Consider the following 25,427-nt stretch of genomic DNA (forward strand, 5'->3'; position numbering starts at 1 on the left):
CACACACAGTGTAGTGGTTAGCACGCTCGACTCACAATCGAGTGGGCCCGGGTTCGAGTCCCGGGGGCGGTGAGGCAAATGGTCAAGCTTCTTAATGTGTAGCCCCTGTTCACCTAGCAGTAAATAGGTACGGAAAGGAACTTGAGGGGTTGTGGCCTCGCTTTCCCGGTGTGTGGAGTGTGTGTTGTGGTCTTAGTCCTACCCGAAGATAGGTCTATGAGCTCTGAGCTCGCTCCGTAATGGGGAAGACTGGCTGGGTGACCAGCAGACGACCGTGGTGAAATTACACACACACACACTGGGTGACCAGTAGGCGACCGAGGTGAATTACACACACACCACGTAGTACAGCGCTGGCTTCACAAGCCAGAGGACCGGGGTTCGATTCTCCGGCCGGTTGGAGATATTTGGGTGTGTCTCCTTTCACGTGTAGCCCCTGTTCACCTAGCAGTGAGTAGGTACGGGATGTAAATCGAGGAGTTGTGACCTTGTTGTTCCGGTGTATGGTGTGTGCCTGGTCTCAGGCCTATCCGAAGATCGGAAATAATGAGCTCTGAGCTCGTTCCGTAGGGTAACGTCTGGCTGTCTCGTCAGAGACTGCAGCAGATCAAACAGTGAAAGTTACTGTAGTTAGCACGCTCGGCTCATAACCGAGAGGGTCCGGATTCGAGTCCCGGAAACCGGCGAGGCAAATTGGCAAGCCTCTTAATGTGTTCACCTAGCAGCAGATAGGTATGGGATGTAACTCAAGGAGCTGTGGCCTCGCTGTCCCGATATGTGGAGTGTGTTGTGGTCTCAGTCCTACCCGAAGATCGGTCTATGAGGTCTGAGCACCCTCCATGATGGGGAAGGTTGGTTGGGTGACCAGCAGACGACCGTGGTGAATTACACTAAATGCATGTATAAATAGATACATATCAGATGTGGTTGTAAGGCGAAGCTACACGGTTACAGGTCACGTTACAAGTGAAGTTCGTGAAAATTATCTAGTTCGTCCATTAATTAAAAGACCATCACAACCAGCACGTCTTCGTCTTAACCGCACACTAACACCTATACGACACTGTACTAATCAACTTGCAAATACAACCATCAAAAACTAAACTCCCTTTCGTATAAAGTTACTGAAAAGTCAATGGTTGCGGTTCTCTCCCCCCCCCCTCTCTCTCTCATACTGAAAATAACACACCAAAGTAAATGGTTCTGGAAACAAGAGAAAGAAAAGAACGAAAAAATCTAGAGATAAGTGAAATCTTAACCCCCTTAAATACTGGGAGACATTTTTACCTTGAGATTTGTGTACGATTAGACCATTTTATTGACGTTAGTAAGGATCTATGGAGGTGGATTTAATGGCCATAGTCTTCACTATTACAATGCCCCCACATAGGTTTCTGAAGCTGTATAAAATCACCGAATAGTAACCAGAATGAATTTGTTAACTCGGCCTGGTACTGAAGGGGTGAATGGCGTAACCAGACAATCTGGCGAGCTGGTAACCTTGCTATTTACATTTCACGTTACCTGTGATCCATGAGGCTGATGCGTTGCTCCCCTTTGAACCACGCGCACACACATCAGCGCAATACTGTAAGGTATACAACTGCACATCAGCGCAATACTCTAAAGTAAAACTGCACATAGACTCACGTTTTATCACTACATCAGCCAAGAGCCGGCTGGTCCCTAGCTCCTCTTGCCTCCATGGCGACCTTCCTTCCCTCTCTACCAGGCTCCCACAATGCACTGCACCTTCAAACCTTAACGTCAGCATACCGGCCAATCTTTTCTTTTCTATATGTATTCCTCAAGTTTTTCATGATAACGTTGCGTATCAATATTATTTCAGGAACAAGACACATAACACATTCCATTGGAATAATTTTTGCGATGAATACTCAGTCAAGTCCGAATCAAAGCTGTGGAAGCTCAGTCTCATGAGCCTTGCGGATCAGGCCTTTTCATACGGCGACATCGTTTTTTTTTTTTTTTCCCCTCCAGTAGCCATGGTCTGTCTGTAAACGTGTACACTGACCGCCAACACTTTTTTTGACTACCACATTTTTGTCGTCTGTTTTCGTTGCATTTAGCCTAAATTCGTCTTGCATAAAAAGCTAAATGAACCGCTTGAATTACTATATTGCATCATTCCCTCATTTGCAAGTGGCGTTATATTTGAAAATGAAGCTAAAAATCTGCACTTGCATCGCAGTATTTCACCATGGCTTAACCGCATCCATAGCAGCCAAGGGAACTTAAAAAAGAGACCTTGCTCAGTCAACTATCAAGCGTCTCCGTCCCCGTCCCCGTCCTAGCCCGGCTCACCGCACACACAGAGTAGTCACCATCTATTTACTTCTCCACCTTGCCCCAGTAATAGACAGCAAGCAGGCCTAAGAGAGGAAGTACGTTTTGACGGGTGTTTGCTGCACGTGATGATAATAAGGAGGAGGAGGAGGAGGAGGAAAAAGATGAAAAAAAAAGTACCATATATTTGTCCGTGACCTAAATATCCATAAAAAAAAAAAAAAAAAAAAAAGTTACTTTTACTCCAGCCTTACTTTTATTGTTTATTTTTATTATTTTTTTCTTCAAAGGTTTATATTTTTTTCCGTCTCGCTCTTCCCTCTCACCATGACACGAAATATTTCCAAAGCTTTAGTCGGTCACCAGCACACGCCTCATCCTGTGGTTACTAGTGGAACCACACACACACACACACACACGCCCGGTAGCTCAGTGGTTAGAGCGCTGCCTTCACAAGCCAGAGGACCGGGGTTCGATTCCCCGGCCGGGTGGAGATATTTGGGTGTGTCTCCTTTCACGTGTAGCCCCTGTTCACCTAGCAGTGAGTAGGTACGGGATGTAAATCGAGGAGTTGTGACCTTGTTGTCCCGGTGTGTGGTGTGTGCCTGGTCTCAGGCCTATCCGAAGATTGGAAATAATGAGCTCTGAGCTCGTTCCTTAGGGTAACGTCTGGCTGTCTCGTCAGAGACTGCAGCAGATCAAACAGTGAATTACACACACATATCGGACATTAATTCACCGGACAAAATCTCACCGGAAAAAAATAAAATAAACAAACAAAAACCGCTCTGACATTATTTCACCGGACAAAAACTCGCAGGAAAATATGTAAGGAGGACAAAATCTTATTGAAATAAAGAAGAGTAAGATACAAAAGAAAAAAAAAAATATATAAAACTATATATTCATACACTAAAAAAAAAAAAAAAAAAAAAAATTGAAGGGTCATTTCATCATTTAACCCCTTCAGTACTAAGATGTATTTTTACCACGAGTTTAAGGTATGATTAGACGATTTTATTGACATTAGGAAGAGTCTATGGAGGTCAGAGGATCAATGGCCAGTCTTCACTATTCTAATCCCCACACAAGTTTCTGAAGCTGTATAAGATCACAAGATAATAATAACCAGAATCAATATGAAGACATGTCATGGTATCGAAGAGGTTAGTTATACTGTACATACCTAGCCCATCCTTATAGTCGTTAGTCGTAATATACTACCTATGCCGCCCTCTGCACGACCAGGCAAGGGAACAGCACCCCACAACATAGACAAATTTCCTTTCCTTACGTCACCAGGCCAATCTGCGCGTTAAAGTGTGTGTGTGTGTGTGTGTGTGTGTGTGTGTGTGTGTGTGTGTGTGTGTGTGTGTGTGTGTGTGTGTGTGTGTGTGTGTGTGTGTGTGTGTGTTTTAATCACGCCGCACGTCAGTGAAGGAAGAATGCGAGAAAATTCAAAGGCGGAAAGAGAGAGAGAGAGAGAGAGAGAGAGAGAGAGAGAGAGAGAGAGAGAGAGAGAGAGAGAGAGAGAGAGAGAGAGAGAGAGAGAGAGAGTTCCTTGCACTTATTTCCGTAATTTCTGTTCGCATATAGAAATAATAATGACAGTAATGATGATGATGATACTAACTAGAAACCAGCAATGACAATATAAACTGAACACTCGCATTGACGATTGATATGTGAGTCCGAAGACCAGTGCGGTGCGGCGAGATGTTACTTTTTTGTTTTAACCACCTGAAGAGGAGGTAGGCATGGCAGGCCTGCACTCAGCCTCTCGGCCGCCACTCTCCGCGAACCAGCGAGGCGGCACGTGGACTGTCACAGGACTAAGTTACGTCAAGGAAGAAAAAGAAGTAGAAGATGAAGAAGAACAAGAAGAAGAAGATGAAGAAAAACAGAAGATGAAGATGAAGAAGAAGAAGAAGAGAAAGAGGCATTGATACATAATCCTAAATATGTGTAATGTTGACCCATAGAATTTTTTTTACTCGATGCGCTGCCACTGTCGACGAGATGTGTGTGTGTGTGTGTGTGTGTGTGTGTGTGTGTGTGTGTTCACGCTTGAGCTCCGCCAAGGCAAGTGAAACACGTCATGTGTCTCTTTGGGAGAGAAACAGATTACATAACATGGATTATCATCGCTATTTCTTAAATTTAAACAAGGAGAAAAACTTAAACCTTTAAGCAACATTTTTTCTGCACCTAATTGGACTTAATCTTATTTATTTATTTTTTTTTTTATTTATTATTACTACTATTATGACTTTTAATTTCATTTTGCTTATCTACCAATTCATTTTACCTATTCATTTCTATTATTTTCATCGAGAGGATGGCCAGATGAGTGACACGATTTCTAGCAAGTGAGTGATTAATAAAAAAACAATCGAACACAAAACAATCCTTCTTTTTCACCATCAAGCAAAGAAAACTGATTTAAAACTTCATTAGTATTTTTTTCTTGCATATTTCTAGCTGCAGATAAATTAGGAGGAAGAGTGGTCACGTATTTCATAAAATAAATCAATGAATACATAACTAAATGAATAAATAACTATAAATACAAATAACTCGCCATCCATCCAGCTGGCGATCTAGCCAGCCATCCACCATCAGTCAACCAGTTCACTAGCCCACTCGGCCAGCCAGCCACCCAGCAAGACATTCACCCATCTTCTATTAAGCCTCTAGTCACCCGGCGTACAATCCCACAGATCCGGCAGACATTCAGCCTGATTGATGAACAGGTCCCCCGTCAGCCAGCTAACAAGCCACATCACCCACCAGTCAGCCAGTCAGTTAGACAGCCAGTCAGCTCGTCTACAGCCACCTTGCCTGTCACTTCGCCAGCCAGTACGTCACTGTTGGTAATGAAGAGTGACAGTCGCTCTCGTCACCTTTATAAGTCAATTTACATGTGTCAAACGAGAGTACATGTGATACTTGGAGCACGTGCAGCGGGTGGCAGCGGCGACGATGTTCATGAAGAAAATAAGGGAACTAAGACATGGGATTATCTTCAACAATCGACTGCAGGAGAGTGCTAAATTTCCACCACGGAGGCGATGAACGCAGGAGGGGCAGTGGAGTGCTGCCTGCGTGTGGTGTGAGGAGAATGGTTTTCAGACGCGTATCTCAACATGCAATAACGCCTCAGTCCATTCCATGAATTCTTTTTATGTAAGAGGGGATAACTGACCAAGAAAAAAAAAATAATAAAATAAATAAATAAATAAAAAAAAAAAAAAAAAAAAAAAAAAAAAAAAAAGGCCCACTTAGTCGGCAGTCTCCTTACAGGTCCGAGAGAGTTAGCCAAAGGAAAGGGATAAATGTCTTGAAACCTCCCTCTTAAATGAAGTCAAGCCATGCGGAAGTTGGAAATACAGCAGCAGGTAGGGAGTACCAGAGTTTACCAGAGAATGTTTTTTTTTTCTTTTGGGCTGATCAGAAAGATGAAGGAGGAGGTGGAAGAAGATGGAACCAAAAGTAAAGGAAATAACAAGAACAATAAAAACATCAAGAAAAAAATGGCTGAAAATCTACATAACAGATAACAGAGACACTGTAAGACAGACTGAAAATGACGTACATAGTTTTGGTAAAGGTTTGGTAAATGAATTAGGCCAGACGGTCACATGACACGAGTTACGCTGCCACGTGTGGGTCTAGGGGATTATAGTAGCTTCTCTTATGTTCTTAAAGTCTTATGTAAGTAGATGAAGCCTTGGTGAAGTGACAAGGATGGTAGTAATGGTGGTGGAAGTGATGAGAGATGAGAGATGTCACCAGTAAGGATGTTCGCACTTTACATCATTCACAACGCCAATAACAAAAAAAAAATTTCCTTATCACACCAAGGAGATTATTATTATTTGTTCTCCAATACCGTATTCACAGAGATTGTGTCTATGAAAGCATATTATCATACGTCAGAAAAGTAACAAATAAACAAGTAAAAACACAAGGCAAGCCCATCAACTCTACATGTAGCAGTTCATGTAATAAAAACATCCCAACCTATTACTATCTATCTATCATTCCTGTCCATAGGTTTGTCTAATCTTTTTAAAGTTCCTCATTGACCCGGCACTAACAACTCATTGCCAAGTCTCTTCCACTCATCCACCACTCTATCTGAGAAACAGTTGCTCTTTGTCTTTCTTTAAATGTAACTTTACGAAGCCTTGCGGAGGATGCAGTGATATTGTCATGTCACAATATGTTGGGTGACAGCAGCCGCCGCCCACCACCACCACCACACCGACGGGTCGACAGCCAGCTATGTAATTCCGGAAGCTGTGGAATGTAGAGACGAGAACACCGCGGCAATAAGTCTTCATTGCTACAAGCTAACTCCTGCTAGGCTATGATATGCTATTCACGTATACGAAACTGTAATATGGGTAGCCCGATTGTCTACTCACACAGTCTGGAAGTCGCACAAATAGTTAATCGAAACTGCTCAAAAACCTATTGATAAGGTGAAAACTGGAAGCTGATCTCTACCTGCTGTTGTCTCGAGTCAATTATACGAAAGTCCATGACCAAAATATACTTGCTAGCAGACTTAGCCTCTGGCGACTCCAGGAAGCACGGGGGTCCTCCCACTGGCTGTGAATTACGTCTTGCAATTTTTTATTTTTATTTTTTTTTAACAGCAAGGTTCCCTCGACTTCTTTCTGCATTCCGTGATAGGAAATATTTGTGTTTTTCATAAGTATTTTCATATCATCCCCAGAAAAAGAGATGGATCGACTGTGTGGAGGAAATTTAAGACAGAAAGCAGAAGCTTATAGTATTATAATACAACTAAGTTGAGGAGATTCACCCGAAGCAGCGAGCCCGTATAGAGAAGCAGGACAGCTGAGGTGGAGATGAATGTTCGTGATTCTGTCAATCTATTGATATTCTGACGAGGATCCTTCATCATCAAAAAGGAACAACATCCATCTCTGTGGTCTCTGAAAATTGATCACATGAGAATACGGGACAAATTTCCGTATCTGCTAACATGACACTAGTAGCTACCATCAGTCTTGTTACGCAGTTATACCCTACACCGCGCACCGTTACATCAAAATACCACACTGAACACCATTACATCAGAATACCACACCGTCTTGCCAAACTGCTCCGGTATTATCTAACCCTCTAGCATGAAATGATAGCCGTGTATCACGTTTCTGCGCGGGAATGGTCGAGTGGTGATCGGACCAAGGACGGAGGAGATAAAGGGATAATTTTGGCGTCACCGAGGAGTGGAGAACCTCGACGGTCCGCCTCATCGAATACTCCAGCCAATGATCGCGGCCCTTCAGCTCCTTATCGCCGTTATTGACGTTATGCATGTACGGTATCTATTTCTGCTCATAAGGCACATGCGTATCAGGTCAATTAAGTTCAACAGTCATCGTCTGAAATACTGCTGACTGGCCTCACCTCCACTACTTAGGATAGGCTCATGTGAAGTAATACATAGACTTTTACGGTGTTTTGTGATTCTAATAGTAGGCGGATTGCAGTTTTAAACTAAGATATTGCTTAGATGAATTCTCCCGTCTCTCTCTCTCTCTCTCTCTCTCTGTGCTCATTATTTGCACATGTTCTGGATGTATTTGGGGATGTTTGAGTGCTTACGAGTGTTTTCGGTATGAGTGTATTTTTCAGAATGTATGGCTGTGTGTGTGTGTGTGTGTGTGTGTGTGTGTGTGTGTGTGTGTGTGTGTGACAAAACGTTATACACACCACTGCAACCACCGCCACTACTGTCGTATGACCCGTAGCCGTAGCTATGTTTATGATAGCAGCTAGTGCACGACTGACTATACTACCTATAAAAATATCTACGTCACTCTACGATAACTATCAATTACTAAATCTATTATTAATGAGATACTATACTTATATAAATTTAACATATCGATATATTGGTTATCGTGGCATCTTTCTTTTCATTATCATGTCCAGCTATGGAAACGATAGTTTTACAGCAAGTATTAAATTTTGCAGTCCATACGGGAAAATAAAAACGAGGTATTTGAAAGGTAGACTATGATATTTCTTTCATTCTCTATTTATATCGCCTCTATTCTTAATATACGAGTATTTTTCACAATATACGAGTGAACTGATAATAAGAAGAGGAATGTATACATTTTTTATGCACATCTATCTTCTTATCCATCTACGAATCTATTTATATATTTATCTGCCTACCTATCCATCTATCTATCTGTCTATTTTACCAATCTATCTGTCCATTTACCTATCTAGTAACCTATCATATTACACGTTTATCTGTCTATTTTCACACAAGCAGGGAAATGTTAACTGGGATGGATGGGTGATGGCAAGAGTGTTGGGTGCCAGGGTATGGGTGTTGTGGGGTGGGGGATTACTGGGTTGAGTATAAGAGTTGACAGCATCCTCAATAATTCAGCACTCCTGAACTCCCTGTCTGCTTCTGTCCTTCCTTTAGACTTTCAATAAAGTAAACCAGTCATCCTTTTATAGCGTTGCCATATATTAACTATCAAAATTGCGGATATCTTCACTAACACCTCATATGATACTGGAAAACATGTATATCAATTAAAAACATAATTCATTAACCTTTGCTGCAGTAACAAGCTCACAAACAAGCTAACAATAGTCCAAGCTGACGCCTATATCAACGTAGGTTAAAAGAAAAGACGCACGCAACATGAGGCGAGTCATGCGACGAAGGGAAATAGGCTGGGGGGCATCGACTCCATACAAGATAATGTAAGGGGACTAACAACTGAGTTTTTTTTTTCTTCTCTTTGTATTGTCCTTGGCCAGCTTTCCCTTCTAACATAAAAATAAGATGAGTAAAAAGGTGTACTAGAAATACATGGTGGGATGGTCTGTCCATGGGCCTAAATACCACCACCAGCCTGACAGTGACAGTCACAGGCCGCCAGTGTCACTCACTCACTGTATATGGGCAGCATCAAGGCACAGCTCAGTTCTAGCAAGACACCGCGGAGTGATGATGGCCTCTTCCTGAACACACACACACACACACACACTGCGTAGTGTAGTGCAGGGGTTCTCAACCTTTTTCTCATTAAGAACCCCTTGAGTTATATGACCATCTACCTGGACCTCTAATAATCTGACATTGATCAGAATGTTAATTTAGTGACTGACACTAACTCAATATGTAATGGTATACAGCAAATGACATTATTAGATCAGCCATCTAAGTACCTCTGGAAATGTTCTTGTGAATCCATGAGGGTTTGCACGCCCCAGGTTGATAATCCCTGATGTAGTGGTTAGCACGCTCGACTCACAATCGAGAAGGCCCGGGTTCGAGTCCCGAGAAGCGGCGAGGCAAATGGTCAAGCCTCTTAATGTGAAGCCCCTGTTCACCTAGCAATAAAATAGGTATGGGATGTAACTCGAGGGGTTGTGGCCTCGCTTTCCTGGTGTGTGGAGTGTGGTGTGGTCTCAGTCCTACCCGCTGATCGCTCAGAGCTCTTTCCGTAGGGGAAAGGATGGCTGGGTGACCCGCAGACAACCGTGGTGAATAACACACACACACACACACACACACACACACACACACACACGGCCCGGTAGTTCAGTGGTTAGAGCGCTGGCTTCACAAAGCCAGAGGACCGGGTTTCCCGGCCGGGTGGAGATATTTGGGTGTGTCTCCTTTCACGTGTAGCCCTGTTCACCTAGCAGTGAGTAGGTACGGAATGTAAATCGAGGAGTTGTGACCTTGTTGTCCCGGTGTGTGGTGTGTGCCTGGTCTCAGGCCTATCCGAAGATCGGAAATAATGAGCTCTGAGCTCGTTCCGTAGGGTAACGTCTGGCTGTCTCGTCAGAGACTGCAGCAGATCAAACAGTGAATTACACACACACACACACACACACACACACACACACACACACACACACACACACACACACAAAGAAATGATGAAGAAATTGATAAGTACTATAATAAGACCCAGATTGGAATATGCAAGAGTAGTGTGGACCCCTCATAAAAAGAAACACATAAGGAAGTTGGAGAGACTACAAAAAATGGCTACAAGAATGATTCCAAAATTTAAAGGGATGACATATTATGAGGAGAGACTAGAGGCTATGGACCTACCAACCCTGGAACAAAGAAGGGAGAGAGGAGATCTGATACAAGTTTATAAATTGATCAACGGAATGGACCAAGTGGATAATGAGAAACTGATCCTCAGAGAAGAACATGACATTCGAAGCACAGGATCGCATAGTAAAAAGCTGAGAAAAGGAAGATGTCTGAGAGATGTTAAAAAATATAGTTTCCCGCAAAGATGTATTGAGACGCGGAACAATTTAAATGAAGAAGTAGTGTCTGCAACGAGTGTGCATATTTTTAAAGTAAGATTAGATAAGTGTAGATATGGAGATGGGGCCACACGAGCATAAAGCCCAGGCCCTGTAAAACTACAACTAGGTAAATACACTCACACACACACACACAGACACACACACACACACACACACACACACACACACACACACACACACACACACACACAGAAGAGTGTAGTCGTATTTGGAATAAAAGAAAAAAAATATAAAATATAGACCAAAAAGAGAGAAAAAAAAAGAAATGAAATGAGTCAAAGACCTACTGAAGAATCTCAACGACAAAGATAGGCAGAACTTGGAAGAGGAAGTAGAAGAAATAAACAGAATGGGACCATATCAAGAAGGAAAAACGAGACCAATTAAAATACTACTAAAATCACAAGCAACAACAGAAGAAATATTATATAGAACAACAAAACTTAGAGAAACAGAAGGCTGCAAGGATATCTATATAAAGAAAAATAGAAATGAGGAAGAAAGGAAGAGATACAATGAACTGGCAGCAGCAGTAAGGGAAAAGAATAATGAAAGGTCAGAAGAGGAGAAGGCATTTTTTGGAGAATTCTAGGAGACAGGATAAGGAAATGGTATATAAATGAGAAGGAAGAGAAAAAAGTGGAACAAGTTTAACTAAAAATGATAAAGGCAAAAGACTAAAAATGATGTATACGAACATAGATGGGGTTTTATCAAGTAAACTAGAATTAAGAGATTACATAAAGAAAGAAAATCCAGATATTGTATGCCTGGCTGAAACAAAACTAAATAAGGCAATCAAAATAGACTTGGATAATAGGTATAATGTATGGAGAAGGGACAGAGGGGGTAAAGGAGGAGGAGGAGTCATGATTATGTTAAGGAAGGAGATAGTGATAAACAAAATGGAATGTGGGGAAGGAAAAGCAGAAGTATTGTATATTAAGATGCATATTAATAAAAAAGAGTTAACAATCATTGTAACATATGTGCCACCAAAAACAAATTCATGGACCAATCAAGAATATAAAGACATGATAGATGACACAATAAGAAGTCTAATGAGAATCGTTAAAGAAAGGTGAAAAGTGATACTAGTAGGAGATTTCAACTGTAAAGAAGTGGACTGAGAAAATTATGAAAGTGGTATGGGGAAGAAGCCTGGGAGAAAGATTCTGAACCTAATGATAGACAATATGATGGACCAGAGAGTAAAGGAATGCACAAGATTCAGAGGAAACGACGAGCCGGCAAGATTGGACCTAGTTTTACAAGGGTATACAAATGAATGATGATATAAGATATAAGTGCCCATTGGGAAAGAGTGACCATGCAATATTAGAAATAGATATAGAAGAGGAAAGGAAGATAGAGCCGATTCATACAAAGGAGACCGATTAAATTACAGAAAGGCTGACATTGAGAATCTCAAAAACTATTTTAAAAACATAGTCGTAGACTGGGAGGAGATGGAAAACTCAGAGACAATGCAAGACAAATATAACTTATTTTTGGAAATATACAAAACGGGAGTCAGGGAATATGTCCCGAAATATAGACCTAAAGAAGAAGGAAAGAAAGATTGGTTTAATGCAAGGTCAAAGGAGAAAAGAGATGGAGCATGGAAAAGGTGGAGGAGAAATAGAAATCCAGCAAATAAGGAAAACTTCAAGGCAGCGAGAAATGAATATGTTAAGGTGAGGAAGGAAGAGGAAAAGAACTTTGAAAAGGACATTGTCGAAATATGTAAGGAGCAACCAAAATTGTTCTATAGATTCATAAATGGAAAAATTAGACAAAAAGAAACAATAGAAAGGTTAAAAGGAGAGAACGGGATGGTGGAAGACACAAAAAGTATGGCAGAACTATTAAATAAAAAATTCCAGGAAGTCTTTACTAAGGAATCCAAATTTGAGAGGCCACACAGTAATAGAGAGACAATCTATATGAAAGAGATTAAAGTAACCAAGCTTGAAATAAAAGAGTTAATGAAGGAACTGGATGAAGAGAAGGCAATGGGACCAGATGAAGTCTCAGGCAGAATACTGAAAGAATGTAGGGAAGAACTAGCAAGTCCTATATACAATATCATAAAATGCTCAATAGAAAATGGAACAGTACCAGTAGAATGTCACTCCTAAGTCCTTTTCCGTTTTTACTTTCTCCAGTTCTACTCCATCTCTCATCTTATAGATTCCCACTGGTCGTCTTTCACTCTCTCCCATTTCCATGACATGGCTTTTGTTCACATTGAATTCCATTTCCCACTTTTTACTCCATTCCCAGATCTTATTTAGGTCTTCCTGCAGTATTTCACAATCCTCTTTTTGCTTTATAATTCTGCACAGTTTCGTATCATCTGTAAACAGATTTATGTAGCTGTTCACTCCTTCTGGCATGTCGTTAACATAAATGAGGAAAACTATTGGTGCCAATACTGACCCCTGTGGCACTCAGCTTTCTACTGCCCTCCATTTTGACCTCATATCTTTAACTATCATCCTTATTTCTCTCCCCCTCAAATAATTTTCTATCCATCTCAATGTGCTTCCTTTTCAGCCACCCTTGTCCTCTAACTTCCATAGTAATCTTGCATGTGGCACTTTATTAAACGCCTTTTTTAATCCAAATAAATACAGTCAACCCATCCCTCTCTCTCTTGTACTCTATCAACTATTCTAGAATAGAAACTCAATAAATTAGTTACACACGACCGTCTTTTCCTAAAACCAAACTGGCTATTTGATATTAATTTGTCTTCAAGGAACTCGATCCATTGTTTCTTTATTATTCTTTCACACATCTTGCATATTACACTAGTTAGTGATACCGGTCTGTAATTTAAAGGTTCTTCCTTCCTTCCGCTCTTATATATGGGAACCACCTCAGCTCTTTTCCATTCTACTGGTACTGTTCCATTTTCTATTGAGCATTTTATGATGTATATGAGGAGGCCCCGCTTGCCAAACGGGCCTAAAGTTAAACACTGATTACTCACCTAAGATTGGTCAAAATATGTAATCATCATACATGAAATGAAAGATCTTGGATAGTTCTGTTTAGTTATTTAGGTTTTGATAGTAAATCCGAAGATTTCCGGTTTATTAACATTGGGTTAATTAAACCCCACTCAGTAGCAGTATTTTTTTTTCTTAAAACACTTCTAAATTATTATTTTAAGAATACTTGTTTTAATTTGGAATATGTGAAGGTTTCATGATGATAGCTGTACCGCCTGTAAAAGTAAATTTTTTATAATTTTTTTTGAGCGAAAAAAATAAATATTAATCCTTACGAGTTAAAGGGCTAGTCTGACACACACGTGTCAAGAGAGAGAGAGAGAGAGAGAGAGAGAGAGAGAGAGAAAGTGCGTAAACATAACTGTTGTTGGCTGAGGCGCGGCGTGGGAGTGACGTCACAGCCGTATGCGCTGCTGATTGGGTCACGCACGTCAGGTAGCAACAACTGGGCTGGGAAGGTTACTATTCTTTGGCACAGAATTGAGCGGGTATCTCGCTACTTTTTTTTTAATGTGTTTTCGCTCGACTTTGCACCTTGCTGTTGATACCTAGAAGGTCGGATTTGGCTTGGCCGGCATCACCATACGACTTTTACACCCTCTACTACATGGAGCAGCCATTATCTCAAAATCTCAAATTTCAGGGTTACGATTGTTTGGCACGCTAGTTCTTCCCTACATTCTTTCAGTATTCTGCCTGAGACTTCATCCGGTCCCAGTGCCTTCTCTTCATCCAGTTCCTTCATTAACTTTTTTATTTCAAGCTTGGTTACTTTAATCTCTTCCATATAGACTGTCTCTCTATTACCCTGTGGCCTTTCAAATATGGATTCATTAGTAAAGACCTCCTGGAATTTATTATTCAATAGTTCTGCCATACTTTTTGGGTCTTCCACCATCCCGTTCTCTCGTTTTAACCTTTCTATTGTTTCTTATGAATCTATAGAACAATTTTGGTTGCTCCTTACATTTTTCGACAATGTCCTTTTCAAAGTTCTTTTCCTCTTCCTTCCTCACCTTAACATATTCATTTCTCGCTGCCTTGAAATTTTCCTTATTTACTGGATTTCTATTTCTCCACCACCTTTTCCATACTCCATTTTTTTCTCCTTTGCCCAAGCACACCTTGCATTAAACCAATCTTTCTTTCCTTCTTCTTTAGGTCTATATTTCGGGACATATTCCCTGACTCCTGTTTTGTATATTTCCAAAAAATAAGTTATACTTCTCTTGCATCGTCTCTGAGTTTTCCATCTCCTCCCAGTTTACGTTTTTAAAATAGCTCTTGACATTCTCAATATCAGCCTTTCTGTAGTTTAATCGGTCTCCTTTGTATGAATCATCTCTATCTTCCTTTCCCTCTTCTATATCCATTTTTAATATCACATGGTCACTCTTTGCCAATGGGCACTTATATCTTATATCATCATTCATTTGTATACCCCTTGTAAAAACTAGGTCCAATCTCGTCAGCTCGTCGTTTCCTCTGAATCTTGTGCATTCCTTTACTCTCTGGTCCATCATATTGTCTATCATTAGGTTCAGGAATCTTTCTCCCCACGCTTCTTCCCCCATACCACTTTCATAATTTTCCCAGTCGACTTCTTTACAGTTGAAATCTGCTAATATCCCTTTTCTCCTTTCTTTAACGATTCTCGTTAGACTCCTTATTGTGTTATCTATCATATCTTTATATTCTTGATTGGTCCATGAATTTGTTTTTGGTGGCACATATGTTACAATGATTGTGAACTCTTTTTTATTAATATGCATCTTAACATAAGGCGTTTTTAATAGCACCTTGGCAAAAGCAAACGGTCCTAAAATCGTTCGCCTTTGGCGCCCCAAAGGCGAACGCTTTTCAAAATATGTTAGTTTGTGTTAGCTCTCAGAGTCACGTGATAGCAAACACTTACGGTGATTGCCTGTGAGACGAGTTACCAACTCTGTAAGTTTTAAATCAATAAAATATACTATTATGAGGAGCATGAAGATATGATAAGTATTATCATGTAAAGGAAATACATTTAGTAACGGTTTACTGATATTGAAATTCATAAGAATTCTCCTTGCAGTTTGAATTAAATGAAAACAGAGTCTTGCACTCTCGAGATATCTGGGACTACGCACTCTGGATGGACCACGGTTCACACTTGTTCACGCTACTCATTTCAAAGCTTGTGACTCCGACTTGGATTTTCAGTTATGTGAGAATCTCGTATGTTACGCATTATCTAAGCACATTAATTGTAAAATACAAATATGATGGGATATTTGCACTGTTACTTGATAATGACACAAGGTTATAGCAATATTGCGGAAGATTTGGGTATACTTTTTAATGGTGGTGCTCTGAAAACTTTGGGCGAACGAACACACATCATCATGGCCTCTTTGACAGTGCAATAATTTGAGGGGATCCACAACAAAAATGTCTCTGCCAATGTAACTACTGAATGACAAGCAGTCACTAGTGGTGTAGCGGCTTATTTGGCATAATGTGTATCAATGGATACTGGGTATATTACCTGTAATACCTTATAAAGTGGGAAAATGTGACAGGGGAAGTAATACCTGGGATCATAAGGGCTCTATTCACCTCTATTATTTGGTCTCAACACCGCCATAGGCGCTCACGTATTATAAAACAATTTAGTTAAACTTTTTAAAGGTCCGTTTCACGTACAAACACGAAACTCACATATGTAGAAGGCTTGGTGACCTTGCCGTAAACATAAAATAATTGAGCCGCAAGCGTCTAGTTAGGCCGTCAGTTTCTAAGTCCAGCGATCTAAGTCCAGCGAGCTCAGCAACAGTCAAGAGTAAACACTGAAATGATTTTCAATTGTTTATAACAGATTTGTGGGTAGCGGCATATAAGGATTTCATGGTGTATCTATAGAGCTAATCCCTCCAATCGCGCGCTGCCATTCGAGAGGCATAAGGTTATCATTTTTTAGGTTCCTTGTTAGCACTAGGTTAACACCCTAACGGGGGGTTCACTGGGGGCTGCGCCTCCGCTCCGTATACTATAGCTTAGGTTAGGTTATGATAGGTTAATGCCTTAGCGTGGTTGGGGGAGGATCCAGGGGAGACGCAGCCCCCACAATTAGGTTAGGTTAGCTTAAATTAGGTTAATGCCCTAGCGGAGGGTCCACGGGGGCTAAGTTACATTAGGTTAGTTTAATGCCCTAGCAGGCGGGGTCCAGTTAGGTTATATTAGAAATTAGGTTATGTTAGGTTAGATTAGGTTATACTTGGTTAGATTAGGTTGGAAAAACTTAATATTATTGAAAATTTCCATAATTTTTCTTTTTTTTTTAATGCTCATATTGCGTTTTTTACCCCACCAAAACCCCCTATTCCCCACAGGCCCCCCAAGCTTGTTTGGAGGGGAAGGGAGGGACAGACTTGTTATAAAGAATTACCAAAAGTTTTTTTTACACTTAACAGATTTACCTGTGACGTCTGCGACAAGATGTTTTTGAACAAGGTAGACGCAGATCTGTGCTACAAAAATCATTTGGGCATGTGCATCCGGCCTCTGTCGCACGTACCAGGGCCGTCAGAAAATATTCCCTGCAGAAATTAAATGTGTAATGTTTTATTTGAGCCTTGCCTTCAATTATCCCATTCCCATAACAATATCTTAATATTACGGTGGAATGAGGCTATACGTCTCAGCTTGGCGTGATCCTGCGGGCAGCGGGCTGCGACTAAAGAGTACAATAGTTTTTCCGTAGGGCGACGACGGACATTCGTCTGGCAGTGTTACTATCGTTTTCAGTAGGATGCGTTCGGTCCAAAAGCAAACACTTATGGACCGTTGGCCTTTTGCAAAGTGCTACTGAAAACGCCTATACAGTACTTCTGCTTTTCCTTCCCCACATTCCACTTGGTTTATCACTATCTCCTTCCTTAACATAATCATGACTCCTCCTCCTCCTTTACCCCCTCTGTCCTTTCTCCATACATTATAACTATTATCCAAGTCTATTTTGATTGCCTCATTTAGTTTTGTTTCAGCCAGGCATACAATATCTGGATTTTCTTTCTTTATGTAATCTCTTGATTCTAATTTACTTGATAAAACCCCGTCTATATTTGTATACATCATTTTTAGTCTCTTGCCTTTATCATTTTTAGATAAACTTGTTCCACTTTATTCTCTTCCTTCTCGTTTATATACCATTTCCTTATCCTGTCTCCTAGAGTTCTCCCAAAAAAATGCCTTTTTTACCTCTTCTGACCTTTCATTATTTTTTTCCCTTACTGCTGCCGCCAGTTCGTTGTATCTCTTCCTTTCTTCCTCATTTCTATTTTTCTTTATGTAAATATCCTTGCAGCCTTCTGTTTCTCTAAGTTTTGTTGTTCTATATAATATTTCTTCTGTTGTTGCTTGTGATTTTAGTAGTATTTTAATTGGTCTAGTTTTTTCTTCTTGATATGGTCTGTTACGTTCACCGGTTAAACTGGTAAGATTGGCATCGGGGAGCCGGTGAACAATAACAATAAAAAAAAAAAAAAAACAACACTGCAGGTTCAACTGGTGAGGAAATGCAAAGGGGACACTTTAAAATGCTATTTTAATAACCCATAATGATATTGACACACATAAATATAACATGAAACATGAAACACAGGAAAATGACATACACATATACATATAACACAGTAATAAATACAACAATAAAGAACCCAACTTAATACCTAACAATAATTCTAATCCTATATAGAGGCAATGTGGAAAACACGGACGAGGGGAAGTGATACTTATGCGGTGTCGCAGTGGTGAAGTGCTGGGTGATGGTTGATCCCACGGTAGACCCAAGAGGCGTTGTGTTCACTGGTTGAGCCCTGGACCTCAACTTGCTTTCCAGAAAGCCAAGATCTGGCTTAACACTTCTGGTTGAGTCGAATGGGGCCGCGTGAATCCAATTTCGGGACAGTAGCGGAGCTTCATGAAACGGTGACGTGGAGGGTTCATGAGATGGTGGCGTGGAAGTTTCACGAGACGGTGACGTGGAAGGTGAGGCGGAGAGGTGGCAAACGAGGTAATAAGCGGAGGAGGTGATGGTAGTGGAGTATGTTATGGGCGAGACGTAACAGGTCCCATTCTGTTTATTTCTTCTACTTCCTCTTCCAAGTTCTGCCTACCTTCGTCGTTTAGATTCTTCAGTAGGTCTTTGACTGATTTCATTTTTTTTCTTTTTCTCTTCTTCGTCTATATTTTATATTTTTTCTTTTATTCCAAATACGACTACACTCTTCTTTTTTTCTGCAACTTCTCTAACTAGATTTTCTTTTGTCTTGAGGACTCCCATCATTTTGTTTGTCATATTTTCTTCTTTTTCTTTTAGTTGTTCTTGAATCACCTCCTGAAAATCAGCCTTATCTTTCTTATCTTGGACTCTCCATGCTTGTACTTCTTTTTTAATCATGTTCTTTACTCTTTCCTCTTCCTTGTTTACTAGATCTTCCAACTTCTCTTTTTCTTTCTCGGCTTTACCGAGTCCTTTTTCCATCTGTTTCTTGTAGTTAGCTACTTCCTTTTTCGGTTCTTCGTTTTCCGCTCTTAGCCTAGCTTCGTTTTCTTACACTTTTTATTTTTATCCTTTCTCTCAGTTTTATAAACTCTTTTTCCTGTTCTTCATTCTCTCTCATTCCCATACTCTCCTTTATCAATTTATCTAGTTTACGTTCAATAGTAAACACTCTCTTAAGTAGTGAAGTATTTGCCATATTGAAACCTTCGAATGCACTCTCTCCCTCATCAACATAGTCATCATCTTCTTTCATTCTTTACTTACTCTCATACCTGCATTTTGATGGAATCTCTTCTATACTCATGATTCTTTAACAGTTGATTTAATGAAAAATGAGTCCACACTACTTGCCCAGGCCACTGCAAATACTATACAATAGGTAGTGAAGATCAGCTGATTGTCTGAGCGACACCAGTGCGTCCTTCCTCACCCGCGTCTGGTGTGTGTAATTCACCTCGGTTGTCTGCTGGTCACTCAGCCAGTCTTCCCCATTACGGAGCGAGCTCAGAGCTCATAGACCGATCTTCGGGTAGGACTGAGACCACAACACACTCCACACACCGGGAAAGCGAGGCCACAACCCTCGAGTTACATCCGTACCTATTTACTGCTAGGTGAACAGGGCCACACATTAAGAGGCTTGCCCATTTGCCTCGCCGCTTCGGGATTCGAACCCGGCCCTCTCGATTGTGAGTCGAGCGTGCTAACCACTACACTACGCAGTGTGTGTGTGTGTGTATTTTACTATGCGATCTTGTGCTTCGAATGTTATATTCTTCTCTCAGGATCAGTTTCTCATTATCCACTTGGTCCATTCCGTTGATCAATTTATAAACTTGTATCAGGTCTCCTCTCTCCCTTCTTTGTTCCAGGGTTGGCAGATCCATACATAGTCTTTAGTCTCTCCTCATATGTCATCCCTTCAAATTCTGGAACCATTCTTGTAGCCATTTTTTGTAGTCTCTCCAACTTTCTTACGTGTTTCTTTTTATGAGGGGTCCACACAACTCCTGCATATTCCAATCTGGGTCTTATTATAGTACTTATCAATTTATTCATCATTTCTTTGTCCATGTAGTGAAATGCTACTCCAATATTCCTTAGCAAATTATATGTTTCTCTAAAAATTCTATCAATATGGCTTACCGGTTGATTGTTTTCTTCCATCGTCACTCCTAAGTCCTTTTCCTTTTTTACTTTCTCCAGTTCTACTCCATCGGTGCCGCCGTGGTACAGTGGAACCATGCGTGCTTTGGGGTCCGAGCAGTCTCCAAGCACACGGGTTCGAATCCTGTCCACGGTCCGAGTGTAGGTTGGGCTTCCTCACTCAAACGGTTTCCTAGCGGGTGGGCTTTGAGATAGGAGGTACCCCAAAAACGTACCCCCTTTAGCCCAGAAATTCCCGTGAGAAGCCCACAACGTATAAATAAAAAAAAATTTAAAAATCTCCCACCTTATAGATTCCCACGGGTCGTCTTTCACTCTTTCCCATTTCCATGACATGGCTTTTGTTCACATTGAATTCCATTTCCCACTTTTTACTCCATTCCCAGATCTTATTTAGGTCTTCTTGCAGTATTTCACAATCCTCCTTTTGCTTTATAACTCTGCACAGTTTCGTATTATCTGCAAACAGATTTATGTAGCTGTTCACTTCTTCTGGCATGTCGTTAATGTAAATGAGGAAAAGTATTGGTGCCAATACTGACCCCTGTGGCACTCTGCTTTCTACTGCTCTCCATTTGGACTTCATATCTTTAACTACTGTCCTCATTTCTCTCCCCCTCAAATAATTTTCTATCCATCTCAATGTGCTTCCTTTTCAGCCACCCTTGTCCTCTAACTTCCATAGTAATCTTGCATGTGGCACTTTGTCAAATGCCTTTTTAAATCAAATAAATACAGTTAACCCATCCCTCTCTCTCTTGTACTCTATCAACTATTCTAATATATGTCTCTGTTTATCCAATTTTTCTTTAAAGTTATGCACATTATGTGCTGTAACAATTTCATCACTTAATGCATTCTACTTTACCACCATTCTTTGTGGAAAACTATTTTCCAATATCCTTCAGACACTGCCTCATCCTAATCTTTACATGTCCTCTTGTACTTCTAGCTTCTTATGTCACCAGCACCAGGTCTTCCATTTACTATTTTAATTATACATTGTTATTAGGTCTCTTTGTTCTCTTCTATCTTGAAATGTTGGCAGTCCCATTACCTTCAGCCTCATATGTTAGGTCCTTTAGTTCTGGCACCATCTTTGTAGCTATCTTTTATATATGATGGGACAAAATTCCATGTTCAAAGAAATTTCTAAGGAAATTTCATCTTCAATACAAGCAAAGCTAAGGAGATCTGGTAACTGATGTAAGAAATTAAAATGATTCTTTATGGATGAGCACTGCCTCCATCTGTTTGTCCTTTTTATGTGCCTCAGCTGTGATTCCCAACCTTCTCAATTGTGCCATCCCTGCATCTCACTTTGTCTTCCCTTTGATCCTCTTACCTCAACTGGCATTCTCCAGACTGCATGAGTATGACACTCTTCAACAATACATACTATAACACCTGGCTTGCCTTGCAGTACACTGGGCTGTGGTTTGACATTGAGAGTGTGCCCAACGAATACCAGTACACCAAGAAGTGCGTCACTCAAAACTACACATGGACAGGTGGGTATCCCCCCCGTCTCTCTCTCTCTCTCTCTCTCTATGTGTTAATGGATTATGAACAATTCTTTAGTTGTTTAACTAAAAGCCATTATGGATACCATTTGATCAATATAAGCCTTAAGGTGGCTGATAAGTAAACTCTCTACAGTGAGGCAATGAATAAAGAGCATGATAGGTTTGCTTTCTTCTGTGGTAAATTGGATTAGCCTTTTCACTGCATTATGCAACAATTCACTGCACTAAAAACAATATATAGAATCTTTATAAGTATCTGTAAGAATGGAGGGAATAAAAATTCATAGATATTACAATCTCTAACCAGAATAATGTTTGGAGTTGTGGTGTAAGGGAACAAGTTGAGGAAAGATGTACCACACAGCACAGAACCACTTAATGAATAGAAGAGCTGATGAGGTATAATTATCACCTTTGATGTTGAAGGTTGAGGACCCATAGCCATGCAATGTCTATATAGAACACATGGAAGCTGGTTACTGCTTACTCTGAGTAGATGAAAAATAAATGGTTTACATAAGAACAATGTACAGCTTGGCTTACTTTTGAGTCTGGTTTCAGGGGAGCAGATGGAGGTTGCAACTCGCGGTCTGACTGACGAAGATGAGAAAATTCGTCAGATAGCAGTGATGGTGAAAGATGAGAATCTCCTTGACCCTGCCTCCATGATAGTCCAGGCAGCAGGGGTCCCTGAAGCTCCCTACCAGGTACTGTGAAGGGGAAAACAGAGTGTGCTATCAGCATGATCCAGAAAGCCTTGCCACTTCTACTTCTGAAGGTTTGAGAAAGGGTGTGTGTGTGTGTGTGTGTGTGTGTGTGTGTGTGTGTGTGTGTGTGTGTGTGTGTGTGTGTGTGTGTGTGTGTGTGTGTGTGTGTATTTACCTAGCTGTAGTTTTACAGGGCCTGGGCTTTATGCTCATGTGGTCCCGTCTCCATATCTACACTTATCCAATTTTTCTTTAAAACTATGTACACTCTTTGCTGACACCACTTCCTCACTCAAACTGTTCCAAGTCTCAACACATCTCTGCGGGAAACTAAATTTTTTAACATCTCTCAGACATCGTCCCTTCCTTAGTTTCTTACTATGCGATCTTGTGCTTCTAAAGTCATATTCTTCTCTCAGGATCAGTTTCTCATTATCCACTTCATCCATTCCGTTAATCAATTTATAAACTTGTATCAGATCCCTCTCTCTTCTCTGCTCCAAGGTTGGTAGATCCATAGCCTTTAGTCTCTCCTCATATGTCATCCCTTTAAATTCTGGAACCATTCTTGTAGCCATTTTTGTAGTCTCTCTAATTTTCTTATGTGTTTCTTTTTGGGAGTCCACACAACTCCTGCATATTCCAATCTAGGTCTTATTTTAGTACTTATCAATTTCTTCATCATTTCCTTGTCCATATAGTGAAATGCTACTCCAATATTCCTTAGCAAATTATACGCTCTGAAAATTCTATCAATATGGCTCCAGTTGATTATTTTCTTCCATTGTCACTCCCAAGTCCTTTTCCTTTTTACTTTTCTAGTTCTACTCCATCTCCCATCTTATAGATTCCCACTGGTCGTCTTTCACTTTTCCCATTTCCATGACATGGCTTTTGTCCACATTGAATTCCATCTCCCATTTTTGCTCCATTTCCAGATCTTGTTTAAGTCTTCCTGTAGTATTTCACAATCCTCTTTTGTTTAATGACTCTGCACAGTTTCGCATCTTCCATAAACAGATTTATGTAGCTGTTCACTCCCTCTGGCATGTCATTTATATATGAGAAAAAGTATTGGTGCCAATACTGACCCCTGTGGCACTCCGCTGTCTACTGTTCTCCACTTGGACTTCATATCTTTAACTATCGTCCTTATTTCTCTCCCCCTTAAGTAATTCTTCATCCATCTCAATGTGCTTCCTTTTAAGCCACCCTTCTCCTCTAACTTCCATAGTAATCTTTCATGTGGCACTTTATCAAAGCCTTTTTAGATCTAAATAAATACAGTCAACCCATCCTCTCTCTCTTGTACTTTATCAACTATTCTAGAGTAGAAACTCAATAAATTTGTTACACATGACCGACCTTTTCTAAAACCAAATTGGCTATTTGATAATATTTTGTTGTCTTCAAGAAACTCAATCCATTGCTTCTTTATTACTTTTCACACATCTCGCATATTACACTAGTTATTGATACCGGTCTGTAATTTAAAGGTTCTTCCTTCCTTCCACTCTTATATATGGGAACCACCTCAGCTCTTTTCCACTCCACTGGCACTGTTCCATTTTCAATTGAGCATTTTATGATGTTGTATATTGGACTTGCTAGTTCTTCCCTACATTCTTTCAGTATTCTGCCTGAGACTTCATCCGGTCCCATTGCCTTTTCCTCATCTAGTTCCGTCATCAACTTTTTTACTTCAAGCTTGGTTACTTTAATCTCTTTCATATAGACAGTCTCTCTATTACCCTTTTTTTACTTCAAGTTTGGTTACTTTAATCTCTTTCATATAGACAGTCTCTCTATTACCCTGTGGTCTTTCAAATTTGGATTCCTTAGTAAAGACCTCATGAAATTTACTATTTAACAGTTCTGCCATGCTTTTTGGGTCTTCCACCATTCTGTTTTCTCCTTTTAACCTTTCTATTGTTTCTTTTTGTCTTATTTTTCCATTTATGAATCTGTAGAACAATTTTGGTTGTTCCTTACATTTTTCGACAATGTCCTTTTCATAGTTCCTTTCTTCTTCCTTTCTCACCTTAGCATATTCATTTCTTGCTGTTTTGAAGTTTTCCTTATTTTCTGGATTTCTGTTTCTTCTCCACTTTTTCCATGCTCCATCTCGTTTCTCCTTTGCCCTAGCACACCTTGCATTAAACCAATCTTTCTTTCCTTCTTCTTTAGGTCTATATTTCGGGACATATTCCCTGACCCCAGTTTTGTATATTTCCAAAAATAAGTTATATTTCTCTTGTGTGTGTGTGTGTGTGTGTGTGTGTGTGTGTGTGTGTGTGTGTGTGTGTGTGTGTGTGTGTGTGTGTGTGTGTGTGTATTTACCTAGTTGTAGTTTTACAGGGCCTGGGCTTTATGCTCATGTGGCCCTGTCTCCATATCGACACTTATCCAATTTTTCTTTAAAACTATGCACACTCGTTGCTGACACCACTTCCTCACTCAAACTGTTCCAAGTCTCAACACATCTTTGCAGGAAACTATATTTTTTAACATCTCTCAGACATCTTCCCTTCCTCAGTTTCTTACTATGTATTGTGATTGCAATGTTGCACGCACTTCTTAATTATATACCTAAGAGGTTAACTCCATACACGAATAACTTTCTAAATTTAATGACTAAAATTAAATAAAACAACACGATACACAACTCCAAATACACATACGAGATGTTCTAATATCAATTACGCATGAAGCGTTTCAGCACTGTACCAAGATTCTGTCACAAGATACTAGATTAACCGTAAGAATATCCCACATAAATCACCGA

The 25,427-nt window shown here is 40.3% G+C and overlaps 1 protein-coding gene across 1 annotated transcript in view; it reads left to right on the forward strand.

Annotated features, from left to right (window-relative positions):
- Positions 1 to 25,427, forward strand: part of LOC123498984 (chloroplastic lipocalin-like) — a 52,289-nt gene that overhangs the window by 2,680 nt on the left and 24,182 nt on the right. Inside the window, exons 2-3 of the mRNA XM_045246619.1 lie at positions 21,833 to 21,920; positions 22,497 to 22,642. Of these exons, the coding sequence (XP_045102554.1) occupies positions 21,833 to 21,920; positions 22,497 to 22,642 (234 nt within the window). The remainder of the gene's footprint in view (positions 1 to 21,832; positions 21,921 to 22,496; positions 22,643 to 25,427) is intronic.

This window comes from Portunus trituberculatus, chromosome 48 (assembly GCF_017591435.1).
Source record: "Portunus trituberculatus isolate SZX2019 chromosome 48, ASM1759143v1, whole genome shotgun sequence".
Taxonomy (NCBI): domain Eukaryota; kingdom Metazoa; phylum Arthropoda; class Malacostraca; order Decapoda; family Portunidae; genus Portunus; species Portunus trituberculatus.